Source organism: Lytechinus pictus, chromosome 7 (genome assembly GCF_037042905.1).
Source record: "Lytechinus pictus isolate F3 Inbred chromosome 7, Lp3.0, whole genome shotgun sequence".
In the NCBI taxonomy this organism is placed as follows: Eukaryota; Metazoa; Echinodermata; class Echinoidea; order Temnopleuroida; family Toxopneustidae; genus Lytechinus; species Lytechinus pictus.
Genome location: NC_087251.1, coordinates 36,235,328 through 36,252,046, shown reverse-complemented (window position 1 = coordinate 36,252,046; position 16,719 = coordinate 36,235,328). Strand labels below are relative to the sequence as shown.

General features: G+C 37.9%; 1 protein-coding gene across 1 annotated transcript; it reads left to right on the top strand.

Annotated features, from left to right (window-relative positions):
- Positions 1-1,209: 1,209 nt before the first annotated feature.
- LOC129264242 (S1 RNA-binding domain-containing protein 1-like) lies at positions 1,210-15,069 on the top strand. Its single transcript, XM_064101498.1, has 9 exons — positions 1,210-1,417; positions 2,177-2,338; positions 3,714-3,831; positions 4,761-4,893; positions 7,510-7,609; positions 11,498-11,648; positions 14,174-14,382; positions 14,532-14,689; positions 15,038-15,069. The coding sequence occupies exons 1-9, from the start codon at positions 1,263-1,265 to the stop codon at positions 15,067-15,069; spliced, it is 1,218 nt and encodes a 405-aa protein (XP_063957568.1). The 5' UTR covers positions 1,210-1,262.
- Positions 15,070-16,719: the final 1,650 nt, after the last annotated feature.

Here is a 16,719-nt window from a genome sequence, read left to right as displayed (position 1 = left end):
GGTCTGAAATTTTCAGCCCAACTTCCAAACTTGAGATTTTTGAGAATGAGAAGTTGAGACATGTGATTGTGAGAAGGGATTTCACTTTATTGTCGTACAGGGGCTGCGGAACTGTAAATTGAAAGTGGGTGGGGGGATTGGCTGATGACCATGCAAAAAATCACAATCAGAACAAGACGGTATGATGGGGGACCATAATCATGAAGTTGATTTTCAATCAAAAATTTCTCACAGTTCACACAAAATGAATAAAAATCATAGGACTAAGTACCAAATGGAAGGCAAGATCCCAAAGTCAAATTCGCTTGACGGAATTATGTACAGGAATTTATGTACAGGAAACCTTCCTTGACGATTTAATGTTGATTAAAACTTTTGGGGTTGCTGTTCAAGGGAAACAATTACATGGAGGCTCAGGGTGATTTTGCCCTGTAATGCTCAAAAGAGCCCTGGAAATTAAAGGAGAATGAAACTCTTGGAGCAAGTTAGCTTTTGTGAAAGCAGAAAAATCAAAGAATAAGATCAACAAAAGTTTGAGTAAAATAGGACTAGCAATAGAAGAGTTATGAGCATTTGAATGTCGAGATCACTAATGCTATGGAGATCCTCCCATTGGCAATGCGACCAAGATCTATGATGTCACAGATGAACAACTCTCCCCTTTTGGACACTGAAAATATACCCCAAAACATCTCTTTTTGCTCATTCTAATAATATGAAAAATGATTCATCAATGATATAATGTTGTGAAACCTCTGTACTTGTCCTCTCATAAAGAGAACACCTCACCTTATGATAGACTCTATAAAAGTGAGAATATAAGTGAAATAAGTACTAAAGTAATGAGGGAGTTGTACGTGTGTGACCTCACAGATCTTGGTCGCATTGCCAATGGGAGGATCTACATGGCATTAGTGATCTCAATATTCAAATGCTCATAACTTTCTTATTATTCATTCAATCTTCCTCAAACTTTCAACAATATGTTTCTTTGATTTTTCTCTTTGATATGGATTCAGCTGGTTTCAAGGGTTTCATTCTCCTTTAAAGAAAAAGGAGCCCCAGAAAACCCCCATTCTCTGCAATATTGAGTATTTTCCAATGTAGCAGATTTAGGCAGTCGGTTGTGAAAAGTAGCCCCCGAAAATTAAAAAATAAATAAATTCCTGTGTGCAGCTGGTCACTCATGAAAGTCTTTCCACTTTTTCTTCAAATAGGTTTTTGAGCATTGCTGAGCTTCACTAGGTTGAGAACTTGAAATCATGGCCAGGAGGAGATCTCTAAGATTAAATCCATCTGATGATGATGATGAAGTTTTATCCAATGAGGAAAATCTGAATGATTTGTCTTTCTATGATGGCCCTCCCTGGCATCCTCCCAATGTCATCTGTGATAATCTCAATGAGTCAGGCATCAGGCAAGTTTATTTTTTTTGTACTAGTATTTCCTAGGATAACCCTCACTCACTGACTGAAATACAAGCTATAATAATGATGATAACAAAAACAGCATTTGTAATGTCGATTTGTATAATTATCTTGAGGCACAGAGGGATTCAGAAGTTTAGGATTTACGAATTAGAAATAAAGGAGATCAGATAATTTTTGATGGTGCATACCTGTATATCACAATTGTTAACACCTGGTTTTCACTGGGCTCAGAAATGTTTTGCGAAGGTATTGCAAACATTTAAGCTTCAAAAAATTGTATGCATATTAGGCATACTTTGCTGCATAACATGTTAGTGTTGAACCATTTTTTTTACATCTGTGTCCTTGTAGAACCTTCACAAAATGTTTATGAACCCATGGAAAATTCGACACTAGAGTGTACACTACAAAATATGTTTTTCAAATTGTATTAAATAGATTTATATTGATTTTCTTGCAAATTCATTTGCCATGAATTATTAATAAATCATATGTTATGAATATTTTTTTTGAGTTTGGGATTGAATATGCAACCAGTGTTATTATGACTGAGCGATAACCATATAAACCTGATAGTATTCTGTTAAGTTGCTTGAAAATTTAAGGATTCAGTTTGATATTTTCGTTCTTTTGTTTTTATGTTGAATACTTATTGTTTGAAAGTTAATCTATTGCCAGTGAAGGACAATTTTTGTGTAGTAATTAAACAAACCATTAATAATATCCTGAATCTTGATTCTTCACAGGAGTAATGGGCACTTTGTTCAACAGCGAGATGTTGAGAATGTGGTGAAACTTTTGGAGGAGGACTGCACCGTCCCCTTTATAGCACGTTACAGGAAGGAACAGACCAGTAATATGGAGGCGGCAGTAATAAGAGAAATAAAATCTTCACTCGAGGAGCTGAAGTATGTGTACAACTGAATCTTTACCTCACCCCTCCCCCCCACCCTACTGTTTTTGATAATGAAATCAGCTGAATTGTTGATATCATTCTTTACAGTGTTATTAAAAAAAAAGTTAGTTGAGCCCCACCATAAAATCTACGAATTCAAAAGTGTTCAAATTTATGCCATCTACATTCAATATAGTTTGTTTCTCTGGGCTCGCTGGATATTGTACTATTGTAGGGTTGTTGTTTACGTTCAACACTCAGCACAAAGGAGTGTAATTTCTGGTGGGATTCACTAACTTTAAAGCACCATTGTATTTTGTTACATTCAGGGCTTTAATTAAACCAAGGCTATCAAAGTCCATGTCCTTGAATGCCTTACTGACTGGCCTGAATTCTCCTCTCATTGGCCTGGCTTATATATTTAATTTTTTATTTTCCCATTTATGCCAATATGTAGAAATGTGCCCTGTAGAATTATGGCCTTGTCCTAAGAAATTTAAGACCTGTAAAGCTTGAAACTGAAAATAGTATTGCATTTTGCAATTTCATGATAAGTCCCACTCATGATATTGTATTATTGAAAAAAAGGTCTTAAAGGAAAAGTCCACCCCAACAATAAGTTGATTTGAATAAAGAGAGAAAAGTCCAACAAGCATAACACTGCAAATTTCATCAAAATCGTGTCTAAAATAAGAAAGTTATGACATTTTAAAGCTTTGCTTTATAATTTCAAGTAACAATTTCACCAAAATCATGCTTTATGACATATTGAGAGTTTAAGTGACGTATTTTCATTAGTCATCATGTTATTGAATATCTTCAAATTGATTATTGACCAAGAATTCTACCGTTTTAAAGCAGATTCGCCACAGATTTTCATTTGTCAAAATTTAATTGAATGCATTCATATTGATTGAATAGATTATTTACCAAAAATACTACCTGTTAAATTACGATATTTAAGCATACTGGTAACATACTTTCATTAGTGAAAATATTATTGAATACATGTATTTTCAAATTGAATGAAATTTTTATTTGCCAACAATCCTACCTTTCGACTTATTATGATTTTAAGGAGAGTGGTCATATAATTTTATTAGTCAAAATGTAATCAAATACATTAAAAAAGTGATCATTTACTAAAATCATACCTCTTTGACAATGATTTTTTAAAGCAGATGGGTCACATACATGTGCATTCATTAGTCGAAATATTTATACTTTCAAATTGAAGGAATTGATTATGTACTAAGTATCATACCCTTCGACTTATCATGATTTCATTTTACAGAGTGGTCACATTATTTCAGTAGTGAAATGTTATTGAATGCATTCAAATTGATATCATTTTTTTTTTTTTGCAATTTATCTTCTTTGAATGCCAGGGCAGTCCAGGATAAAACAAAATTTCATCTGCTGAAACTTGGAAAAGAAAAAAAACTGTCAACGGACATACGGGAAAAACTCTGTAACTCCTACAGCATGGAGCAACTGGAGCAATTGGTTTGTTTTATTTCCATCATTTGATCTGTAAGGGCATATGAACCCAAATCTTAGATATGTAGTGCTCTCTCTTGGCGATGTGTCTACTTTCCTTGAAAAGGCTCTTTGATCAGTTATCTTTCAAATTTGGAGATAAGATATCTGAACCCTCCAGACAGAGTACAATGTATTCCTCGCAGAATTTATCATGTAAAACATATATCTGCAACATTCTAACTTTTTAAGAGCATCCGCATTTTAAATTCACAGACGGGAGCTGAAAGTTAAATTGACAAATGGATTATTATACACTAAATAACCTAGTATGTACTGTAAAATGTGGGAATATGATAAGAAATTGACTTGAGTCTAGCAAGTGTCACATGCACTAGCTGCAAATAGAAATTCATGAATGGGGCTACACACATATTTTTGGGGTCATAGCAGGAATAAGGACATAATCACAGTTACCAAAGTAACCATATTTCTTTGCTAATTAAAATCTAAGATTTCACTATAGTTGTCAGTAATTAAAAGTCTCTTTTTCACAAACAAAAATGAATAATTTCAATACCCAGATTTTTACTGTTTTTTTTATTAACTAAAAATATTTTTGTTTTGTGAATAAAAAGAAATAAAAAATTGTTAGCTTAGGATACAACATTCAATGAAAAACAATATTAACCCCCGGTAATTGATTTTATTCTGTAATTATTATAATCCTACACCAGTAAATGATAGCAAATTGCTTTGAAAGTTAACGACTAGCTTTATATGACTGGATATGTTTTCATGTCATATCAGGATGCTTCAGATTTAAGTTTATACTTCTGTACTTGTCCTGTTCAAATGGTCAGTCAAGATTTTGACTTTCAAGAATGCATTGCTTTTGAGTGTGAAAAGCTGAATGACTGTTGATACCTATGCATGTGCTTTGTTTTTATTTGCAGGTTGCTCCTTTTAAAAGTGGTTCAAAAACAACATTGGCTGAGAGAGCCAGAAAGGCTGGATTAGAGCCTGCAGCGGAAGACATTTTAGGAGATAAAGGTCTCTTTAACGTACAGGACTACATCCAGTCAGAAGGTGAACCTTACTGCCCTGTTCAAACCTCATTTCTTAACATTAAAAAAAAAATTTGAGAGCAGGGTCCCATTGCATAAGAGTTACCATTATGGCAACTTGCCATCAAATGGTAACTTGCATGGAATACTTGATTTTGATTTGCTGTTGATCAGCGTTACCATGGTAGTTACCATTGGATGGCAAAGATACCATAATAGAAACTTTTATGCAACGGGATCCAGGTCAGAAAAAGCTGTATTTTAGAAATATGGCAATGGTGGCAACCTCATATTGTCTGAAAATAGTCTCCTAATTCATGAAGAGAGCTCTTCCTAGGCAAAAGAATGTTGCTACATGTCATCATTCTATACTATCTAGCTTTTTCTGAGCTGTCTTATTTTTTTTTCTTCTTAATGTTTGGGATAATTTAACACTCCAGTAATAAAGTGATAAAAGGGAATTTTCTGTATGGCACCTTCGAAGTCTGAGCTGCCTCTTTCAGCTAGAATCCTGCTCAGTACCTTCATGTCATTTCTCTGCTATCTAGCTTTTTCTGAGCTGTTTTATTTTATTTTATTTTTTTTTTTTGGGGGGGGGATAATTTTAATACTCCAATAACAAAGTGATATAAAGGACATTTTCTGTAAGGCACCTTCAAAGTCTTAGCTGCCATTTTCAGCTGGAATCCTGATCAGTACCTTTTGCTTCAACCGTCCAGTCAAAGTGAAACCCTCAGTACCTTTTTCACTTCCGAACGTCCAGCGAAACTGGAATCCTCAGCTCATCATTTCCAATCATCCAACTGAACTGGAATCCTCAGCACCTTTTCACTTTCAATTACCCAACAGAACTGGAATCCTGCTCAGCGCCTTTTGCTTCTGATCATCCAGGTGAGCTGGAATCCTGCTCAGTGCCTTTCACTTCCAATCATCCAGCTGAACTGGAATCCTCAGCACCTTTTCACTTTCAATTACCCAACAGAACTAGAATCCTGCTCAGCGCCTTTTACTTCTGATCATCCAGGTGAGCTGGAATCCTGCTCAGTACCTTTCACTTCCAATCATCCAGCTGAACTGGAATCCTCAGCACCTTTTCACTTTCAATTACCCAACAGAACTGGAATCCTGCTCAGCGCCTTTTGCTTCTGATCATCCAGGTGAGCTGGAATTCTGCTCAGTGCCTTTCACTTCCAGTCATCCAGCTGAACTGGAATCCTCAGCACCTTTTCACTTTCAATTACCCAACAGAACTGGAATCCTGCTCGGCGCCTTTTACTTCTGATCATCCAGGTGAGCTGGAATCCTGCTCAGTACCTTTCACTTCCAATCATCCAGCTGAACTGTAATCCTCAGCACCTTTTCACTTTCAATAACCCAACAGAACTGGAATCCTGCTCAACACCTTTTGCTTCTGATCATCCAGGTGAGCTGGAATCCTGCTCAGTACCTTTCACTTCCAATCATCCAGCTGAACTGGAATCCTCAGCACCTTTTCACTTTCAATTACCCAACAGAACTGGAATCCTGCTCAGCGCCTTTTGCTTCTGATCATCCAGGTGAGCTGGAATTCTGCTCAGTGCCTTTCACTTCCAGTCATCCAGCTGAACTGGAATCCTCAGCACCTTTTCACTTTCAATTACCCAACAGAACTGGAATCCTGCTCGGCGCCTTTTACTTCTGATCATCCAGGTGAGCTGGAATCCTGCTCAGTACCTTTCACTTCCAATCATCCAGCTGAACTGTAATCCTCAGCACCTTTTCACTTTCAATAACCCAACAGAACTGGAATCCTGCTCAACACCTTTTGCTTCTGATCATCCAGGTGAGCTGGAATCCTGCTCAGTACCTTTCACTTCCAATCATCCAGCTGAACTGGAATCCTCAGCACCTTTTCACTTTCAATTACCCAACAGAACTGGAATCCTGCTCAGCGCCTTTTGCTTCTGATCATCCAGGTGAGCTGGAATTCTGCTCAGTGCCTTTCACTTCCAGTCATCCAGCTGAACTGTAATCCTCAGCACCTTTTCACTTTCAATTACCCAACAGAACTGGAATCCTGCTCGGCGCCTTTTACTTCTGATCATCCAGGTGAGCTGGAATCCTGCTCAGTGCCTTTCACTTCCAATCATCCAGCTGAACTGTAATCCTCAGCACCTTTTCACTTTCAATAACCCAACAGAACTGGAGTCCTACTCAGGGCCGTTTGCTTGCTATCGTCCAGGTGAGCAGAAATCCTGCTCAGTGCCTTTTTGCTTCTGATCGTCCATTTGAACTGGAATCCTGCTCACACACGCAGCTCAGACTTGTTAGGTGCCTGAAAGACCAACATGCCACAATATTTGACCAATCATATCTCTTAGCATGACAGGTGTTTTTCATGCATGGAATATGACCGTGAAGAACAGCTCACCAGGTGTAATATAAAGATATTGATGAATTTAATTCAGTAAATGTATCCTTTAGCTTTCCCTTTGCCCAAACTCGGGTTCTGTTTCGCCATGTCTGAACAAATCTGTTAAGGAAATTCGAGACTGGAAAGTCAATATCAAATTTTCAACTCAAGTAATCTGAAATGACTGTTTATTACCATTTTGCACTATTTCAATCTTAGAATAACTTTGAATAATTTGATCATTAGGATGTACAAGGACTGCTAAAGAGGTGGAGGAAGGTGTGCAGCACATTGTTGCTGAAGTGATATCCAAGGACAAGGCCACAGTGGACTATCTGAGATCTTGGTAAGAAAGAAGATACTTTTTTTAATAAAGAGTTTTTGTTCCTTCCACAAAACATTTAAAAAAATTAACAGAATCTAAGTAGGTGTGGATTAAAATATATGTGCCAAATAATTCTGGTAATGTGTACTTTGCTGAGAAATTGACAAAATGAATTTCCCGGTGAAGTAGTTTACATTTTCTATTCTATCCATTTGCTTTGTAATTTAACCCATAGATCACATATATATTTAACATTAAGAAAACAAATCCTACTATTTAACATAACTTGACATATTAATATTCAGACACTTATAACTCATTGTGTTGGTAGTGTCATTAAACCTCACTTGGCCTTATTCCTTGATCCACGTTGATACTGCAAGTAACCCAGTGACATCTGATCATCATGCTGTTAACATCCGTATCCGTTCTCCGAGACCTTCGTCCCAACGAGCCACTTTGAGGTCCTTTCTACAGGTTCGTCGTGGGGATTTTGCGAGACTTCGATACCTCATTCATCTGATCCCATGGCGAGCTATTTTACCTGGAACTGATGTGGATGAGTGCAACGAAATCTTCACAGACTTTCTTGATGCTGCCATTAAGGAAACTATCCCACAGGTGCACAAACGGAAGAATCGGCTCTCTCCTTGGATCACACCCGAAATCAGGTCTCTGATTAATGAAAAACATTCTCTGTTTAGACTTGCTAGGAGAACTCATAATCATGTAGACTGGTCAAATTATAAAGCTGTCAGAAATAATGTGAAGAAGGACTGTAGAAAATCGTATTGGACATATGTTAATACATTGTTTGCCTGTGATGACAATAGACGTAGGTTTTGGGCTTTTATAAGAACTCCCAAAAACTCGCCTCCTCCTCCTAAGTTTAGGTTTAATGATGTAGATATTTCAAATCCTGGAGATATTGCAGATGCTTTCAGTTCTTATTTTAGTTCTGTATTCAGTCAGCAATGTACTCTACCTGATGATCCCCCTACTTGTAATTTGCACATTCCTGTTCTTTCACATTTCTCTGTATCTTCTTCACAGGTTCACTTGGCTCTTCTTCGTCTGCAGAGAAATAAGTCTCCTGGACCTGACGGCATTCTTCCCAGTATACTTCTTGAAGTTGCAGAAGAAATTTCATTTCCTATTTCTATTCTTTTCAATACATCCTTAGGTTGTGGCAAAGTTCCATTGTCCTGGAAACGGGCACATATTACACCCGTTTTCAAGGGTGGGGACAAATCACTTGTCACGAACTATCGTCCTGTTGCTTTAACCTCAGTTCTTTGTAAGCTCCTTGAGGGTTTTATCGTTAAGAACATCCAGGAACATATTTATGCAAATGGACTTCTCAACCCTGGGCAGCATGGTTTTGTCTCTGGTAAAAGCTGTGTAACACAATTGACAAATGTTTATCACCAGTGGAGTTGTACCTTGGACAAAACCCGTGCACCCAGGATTGATGCAGTCTTCTTAGATATGTCGAAGGCATTCGACAGAATGCCACACACACAGCTTTTTTTTAAACTTGCCAAATCATTTAACATTCAGGGTAGTTTATGGAACTGGATTCACTCCTTTCTCTCCAACAGATCTCAGCAAGTTTTGTTTTTAGGCTCTTCATCGGACTGGATTGATGTCCCAAGCGGCGTCCCCCAAGGGAGTGTCCTGGGCCCCACACTTTTTAACTTGTTTGTCAATCATATCTCCCATTATGCTCTATCTCCTTGTGTTCTGTTTGCAGATGATGTTCTTATTTTTAGGAACATCTATTCATCTGCAGATGAACATCAACTTCAATCAGATCTTGTTGCTTTGAATTCTTGGTGTGCAAGAAATGGAATGACTTTTAATACCTCAAAGACAAAGGTGATGCATATCACAAGAAGTAGACGAGTTAACCCACCTACCTATTACTTAAACAATACTGCTCTAAGTTTTGATTCTTCCATTAGATACCTGGGACTGATCCTCTCTTCCGATCTCTCCTGGAAAACCCACATTGACTCTGTTGTATTACGTGCTAATCGTCTATTGGGATTCATAAGACTGGTGGCACGTGGTGCTTCTGCATCCTCTATATTCTGCTTATACAAGTCAATAGTATTACCGATCTTAGAGTATGGTGTGCCTGCATGGCATCCCACAACCTCAAAACAGGTGGATAAGCTTGAGCGTGTTCAGAGGACAGCCACTAGACTTGCCCTAAAACAGCGTCGTGGTGAGATGTCCTACGAAGATAGGCTCAAACTTCTCGACTGGTCTTCACTTGCCTCCCGACGAGATTATCTCCTATGTTCCTTTGCAATTAAGTGTCTTCGTGGAATTTGTAACTGTGAACAGCTCAGTGCAAATATCTATATCAACCCCCGCCATCCTGAAACACTTTCTTTCCGTCATCTGCCCTCTAGAACTCAGTCTTTTTTCTTTTCACCCTCTAGGCGCCTTCCAAGACTTTGGGACACTCTTCCTCTAAGTGTAAGAGATAATGCTGTTTCAACTTCCCTCTCTTCATTTCTTTCTTCTTTAAAGGGAGCACTCTTGTCCAACTCATAAATAACTCCATTTTCTTTCCATTTTTTTTTTTTTGCTTTCTTTTCACCACCTCATTATTCGTGCTATGATTCCAACAATGACATTTCTTTAATAATTATTTTTGTCTGCTGTATTATACAGTGCATATATCTCTTCCCCTCTCTTCTCTCTTCTCCTCTATTTAGTTGGAACTTTATTACCTCTAGAACAGTTATACTAAATTAATTTTTGCCATTACACTTTTCCTGTAATTTGATATGCTTGCCATATTACCTAAATAATTACATGTACTTTGCATATTTCATTCTATGATGTGCATCCAACAATTGTGTTTCCTTTATTGTAATTTGATTCAATTATCTGTCAGTAAGGATTTAGTATATAATTAATTTTTTTTTTTTCAATTAATATTTTAGAATAATGCTCAAGTAGTACAGGCTGTATGATCTGTTATATCCATTTGGTACAGTTGATTTTTTTTTTTTTTTTTTTTTTAATTCCTTTTTAGCAAAACTGTTGGGGGCACATAAAATTCTAAAAATCTCAATATCATTTCTATATTTTTTAAATTATTATTATTACTATGCAGTTCTTAATTTCTCTTCTTTTTCTTCATCAAAGGAGGCGAGTTTCCTGTAAATTTACCATTTGTTGTCTCAATGATTGTTATGTATTAGGTGCTGGAGCCTGGCGAGTACACATGTCATTAATAGGAATGTGGAGGCATGCTCTTGCTGTTGTCTAGGGCATTCCTCCTTATTTCATTTCATTGTTGCTTTTCAGGCTCTAGTACCTCACACAAATCTAAGTTATCTTTGTGCTATGTTATGTTAAGCATTACACACATATCAGTCCGGCATGGGTATTCAAATTCTTCCCAATACCCGTCTTTATTCCTTTTACTGTATCTTGCCTGGCGTTACGTACATACTTTTTAAAATAATGTTTGTCAATGTGTTGTATTTGAATTTTAATAATGTGCAATCTTATATATTGAATGTGCAATATTCTCTCAACGGTTTTTCCATGAGGGCTCGCATGCCTCTGGGCAATAGTACTGAATTTTACTTTTGCGAGCCCTGGCCCATGGAAAAACCGTTTTCTTACTGTTTTCTTCTTCTCTTTCATTTCTACCTTATCTATATTTAATTATTCAATTTCAAATTGTATTTATGTAATTACATTGTACAATTTTTGTATGTTTTTATGGCCAAATAAATAATAATAATAATAATAATAGTCAATCAATCCAAACACTGCCTGATCCACCATTAGTGTAATCTAGTGGCAGATGGATAGTTGAATATGATATTATCTTAAATGTACTGTAAAATCCCCATAATCTCAATTTGTTTCCATTTGTAGTGTGAAAGAGATGAGTTCACAGATATTCTTGTGTGTGAGCAAAGCCTCGCAGGCGAGGAAGAAGACCAAGAAAGACCAGCAAGTGGACTTTGAGAAATTCCAGTCCTACATGGACAAGAAGCACTGTATAAATACGGTCAGACCTCATCAGGTATAGTATTAAAGTCCTGGTGGGTGTTTCATAAAGCTGTTCATAAGTTAAGAGCAACTTTAAGAACGACTGGTGAACCTTTCTTACATTCTAAACAATCACCAATGAACATTTAATGGTTAATATAATTTGTCACAAGAAAGGATCACCAGTCGTTCTTAAAGTTGCTCTTAACTTCCGATCAGCTTTATGAAACGGCCCCCAGTTGGGTCTTCATAACTTTACAGGCAAAGCTGTTCGTAAGTTAAGAGCCACTTATTTAGAATGACTGGTGATCCTATATGCTTTGCCTTCTTTGGCCTTTCTTGTGGAATGGTATATTAAAGCGACCGTTCATTGACAAATCAAGGCTCATCTCAGAACAGAGAAAGGATTCAAGTCTTTCACTCGGCTGCATGCCTGGGGGTGTTATGTAACAGACGCCAGCATGTCTTGGAGGTCTAATATAGGAGAGCAATAGTTAGTAGACTGACCAACCAGAAGTAAACTGCGTGTTTTCACTTTGAAACATGTAACTTCACAGAGGTTATTTATTTTGGTTTAGCAATCAAGAGACCTGCTAAGAGTCTAGGAATTGGGATTGTTGGAAACAAGAACTGCGACGACCCGAAGTAATATAATAACCATCACGAGTTCGGTCAAATTCGTGCTGTCCGAACTTTTATCGCATTAGTCCGACGGGCGCTCATGACGGACGGATTATATTATGCAAGTTAATTGGCCTTTTGCAAATTCCGTATTGATTCAATTTCCCCATGATTTGTCAATGGCAGGCTGCTTTCATTGGCGATGGTTAAGCGCGTAAGAAAGGTTCACCAGTCGTTCTTAAAGTCGCTCTTAACTTACGAACAGCTTTATGAAACACCCACCTGGGGTGGGGGTATTTCATAAAGCTGTTTGTAAGTTACGAATGACCTTACGCATGACTGGTGACCCTTTCTTATGCCATGAGGCAAAACTATCGTTGGAGAAGGCAAACCCCATTTCGAACCATGAAAAATCACCCAGGGCCAGTTACTTAAGTATCTAAACATGTGTTTCTTGACCTCAATTGGTCCGAAAGAGCTTAACAGCATGGACATACGCGACGTGACAAACTCGCTCGCCAGCGCATGCGGTCATTTTTATTTCTCTTTAATAGTTTCCTTATTTCCGATTTTTTTCGTTCGAAATTGAAAACAAAATGACGTTGGATTTCAAAACACAATATGCCTTTGAAAACTTGATAAAATATCAAATACAATAATTTAATTGCAAAAGGCCTACTTCAGGCAGAGCTGCTCTTACATAATATCACAGCTGTTGTTTATGGTCTAACCCTCAGGCTAGCGTGGGGAGGTGAAAGAAATGTGGAATATCGGGCGATTCAAGGTTGATAGCACTTGGGAATGAAATATCTTGGATCCTCTAGCAAGGTTTTTGTTAAGGGGATATAAAACAGCAGTTCAGGGTCTGAACTGCTGTCGTCTCCCCAACGAGGGTTTGACATAATGTCTTCATGATATTTTCCTTGGTAGCTGACTTTACCACCTAAGAACATGTTCCAGTTGGCCGTAAAGTCATGCGTAACTTTATGTTTATTGTTTAGAGTTGATTGCATGAAAGGGTCTTTGCAAAGACCATCTTTGGGGTCACCGATTTATCATGATGCCCCTTTGAGATATCCTTTTGATAAATTTGACCTGTATACCTATTTTATTTGTCCATTCATTTCAAATGAACAAAAACATTGTTAATAAATGAAAATTGATTAAAAATTGAGGTAAATGATTTTAATAGTTCGTAATAAATTTTGAAAATGTGCCTCATATGGTGAACAAAAAATACATTTCCTGCAATGAACCTTTCGTGCAATCGACCCCATATCTTTAGAAACTTGTCTTAAATGAAGAGTCTTAATTTGAAGCTTTTAATATAAAGCTATATTAACTCTTAGCATAGGCCCAGTTCAGAATGCAGGGGCCCACATTTTGGGGACCATTTTATATGACAGTTACTATAGTAACAGTGCTCGGCCAATCAAATTCAAGAAGACTTGTTAGATTTGACAACTCATCAAACAACAAATCTTGAGGAAATGCTCCTGTGAAATCCAGTTATACTTAAGACTATGGCTGTGCTTACACTATGGAAAGCGAAAGTGTCAAGATTTGGTATACATTGTATGTTTCTCATGTATAATGTGCTTTTTCCTTATGCTTTAAAGGTGAAGAAAACTAATTCTGATATTATTCCCAAATGAGAATGGATGTAAAATGATATGATTAATGAAACCCTTACCATAGAGATATATTGCGTCACAATTGACTATCCATAGTTAAACCACACCTATGTAATTCAGAATACAGACCTGTGCTCAAGCATTCAAGCAATTTCTTCCTACCAGGTACCCATTTATTACACCTGAGTGACAAGTGCAGATAAATGCCTTGTAATAGGACATGAGTGCTGCCCTGAGATTTGAATTCTGCAGACTCCTCCCAGCCACAACACCCAATAAAGTATGCTATTTTAATAATTTCTAGGTCTTGGCCATAAACCGAGGAGAAGAGCTCAAAGCTCTCTCTGTCAAGGTTAGTCTACCGGACAGACTCAACGAGAGATTCATGCACTGGTGCAAGACTAAGTGGTGCTCCAAGACACAGCCAAACTCCTATGCTGCTAGGATCATCTGTATTTCAGTAGAGGATTCCTATAACCGTCTTATGGCTCCGATGATCATGAGGGAGATCAGGTAAAGAATATTGATGATAGTGATGATGATGGTAATGATGATGATGATGATGATTTATGTAAGCATTTGTGTTTACAAATGCTTACACATGTATGTGTTTATTGTATCTAATTCTCGTCATTTATTTACCTGATTTGTATTTGTAATAGATCCAAGTTGAACAAAACTGCAGAGAAAGCGTCCATTGAGGTATTCACCCAAAATCTCCATCGGTTACTACTTACACCACCGGTCAAAGGCAGGGTTATATTGGGAATAGACCCAGGGTTCAAGAATGGCTGCAAGCTAGCCGTCATATCTGCCACAGGTATGTTTGATTTTTTTCTTATATTCTTATATTTTTGAAGTATTACTAGTGTGTCATCTATTTTTATGTACATTCATCGTATCTGGTTTTCATATAATGTATTCTTCAGACTCTTTGCTGGGTATTTTAATAAAACCTAACTTAATTAGAATTTGAATTCATGCAAATATAATGCTTGTGCTTTGAAATCCACAAGTTTTGTATTCTTTGTTCTTCAGGTAAAAATTTTGAGCATTCCAATGACAAAGTGTATTCCAATTCACTTTCAGGATACGCTATATTAATTGCAATCAGACTTGTTTTTCTTTTTAAGCACTTAATTATTTTGTTTTTCATTTCTTCAAAAAGGGAATCATAGCGCTGTAATGATTCTCCATTGATTGCAAGAGAAATTAAAACTCTTCAATTACATTTTATAACAAGGAATTTTTACTAAATAGGTTCATTATTGCGGATTGAAATAATCGCTAGAGGGTATTCATTTGTCTCGCAATCTACTATGGTCAACAAGGAAATTTGTGATCACTCTCGCAAAAAGTGTTCACTGGCTTTCTAGGAAATTCGTGATCACTCTCGCAAAAAGTGTTCACTAGCTTACAAGTTCACGAGCTTTCGAGTGCCGCTGCAACTCTTTATCAAGTGACGAAAATTATCTGAAAACGTACTCTATTTATACTAATCTCCAGGACCGTACGCACGAACGCGAGAACAATAGGTGGGCATTGATCCGTTGCGTCGGTATGCGGTGCGGCCGGTAATCCGTATATGCAAATAAGCCGGGGGTATATGCAAATTCGCCCAATTTTGCCCAATTTTCCTTGTCGCGGGTGGGGCGAGGGGGTCAAAAATTCAAACTCCCTGGATCCTCTTGATTCTCGCTGTAATAATTGGTTAGGATGCTAAAACATTCCAGGGAGTGAAGACGGCTGATTTGGGGGGGTTTCGGGGGAAATATTGAACAAATATTATTTTGCTCAATTTTGGCAAATTTTGCCCAATTTTCCATGTCGCGGGTGGGGCGAGGGGGTCAAAAATTCATACTCCCTGGATCCTCATGATTCTCGCTGTAGTAATCGGTTAGGATGCTAAAACATCCCAGGGAGCGAAGACGGCTGATTTGGGGGGGTTTCGGGGGAAATATTGAGCAAATTATTTTGCTCAATTTTGGCCAATTTTGCCCAATTTTCCATGTCGCGGGTGGGGCGAGGGGGTCGAAAATTCAAACTCCCTGGATCCTCTTGATTCTCTTGATTCTCGCTGTAATAATCGGTTAGGATGCTAAAACATCCCAGGGAGCGAAGACGGCTGATTTGGGGGGGTTTCGGGGGAAATATTGAACAATTATTATTTTGCTCAATTTTGGCCAATTTTGCCCAATTTTCCATGTCGCGGGTGGGGCAATGGGGACGAAAATTCAAACTCCCTGGATCCTCTTGATTCTCGCTGTAATAATCGGTTAGGATGCTAAAACATTCCAGGGAGCGAAGACGGCTGATTTGGGGGGGTTTCGGGGGAAATATTGAACAAATATTATTTTGCTCAATTTTGGCCAATTTTGCCCAATTTTCCATGTCGCGGGTGGGGCGAGGGGGTCGAAAATTCAAACTCCCTGGATCCTCTTGATTCTCTTGATTCTCGCTGTAATAATCGGTTAGGATGCTAAAACATCCCAGGAAGCGAAGACGGCTGATTTGGGGGGGTTTCGGGGGAAATATTGAACAATTATTATTTTGCTCAATTTTAGCCAATTTTGCCCAATTTTCCATGTCGCGGGTGGGGCAATGTGGTCGAAAATTCAAACTCCCTGGATCCTCTTGATTCTCTTGATTCTCGCTGTAATAATCTGTTAGGATGCTTAAGCATCCCAGGGAGCGAAGACGGCTGATTTGGGGGGGTTTCGGGGGAAATATTGAACAATTATTATTTTGCTCAATTTTAGCCAATTTTGCCCAATTTTCCATGTCGCGGGTGGGGCAATGTGGTCGAAAATTCAAACTCCCTGGATCCTCTTGATTCTCGCTGTAATAATC

Excerpts from the sequence above, each read along its gene's own strand:
- LOC129264242 (XM_064101498.1), top strand. The coding sequence starts at position 1,263 with ATGGCCAGGAGGAGATCTCTAAGATTAAATCCATCTGATGATGATGAT. Across the intron at positions 7,610-11,497 it reads GTGGACTATCTGAGATCTTG|TGTGAAAGAGATGAGTTCAC; the intron begins GTAAGAAAGAAG and ends TTCCATTTGTAG. Across the intron at positions 14,690-15,037 it reads AGCCGTCATATCTGCCACAG|GGAATCATAGCGCTGTAATG; the intron begins GTATGTTTGATT and ends TTCTTCAAAAAG.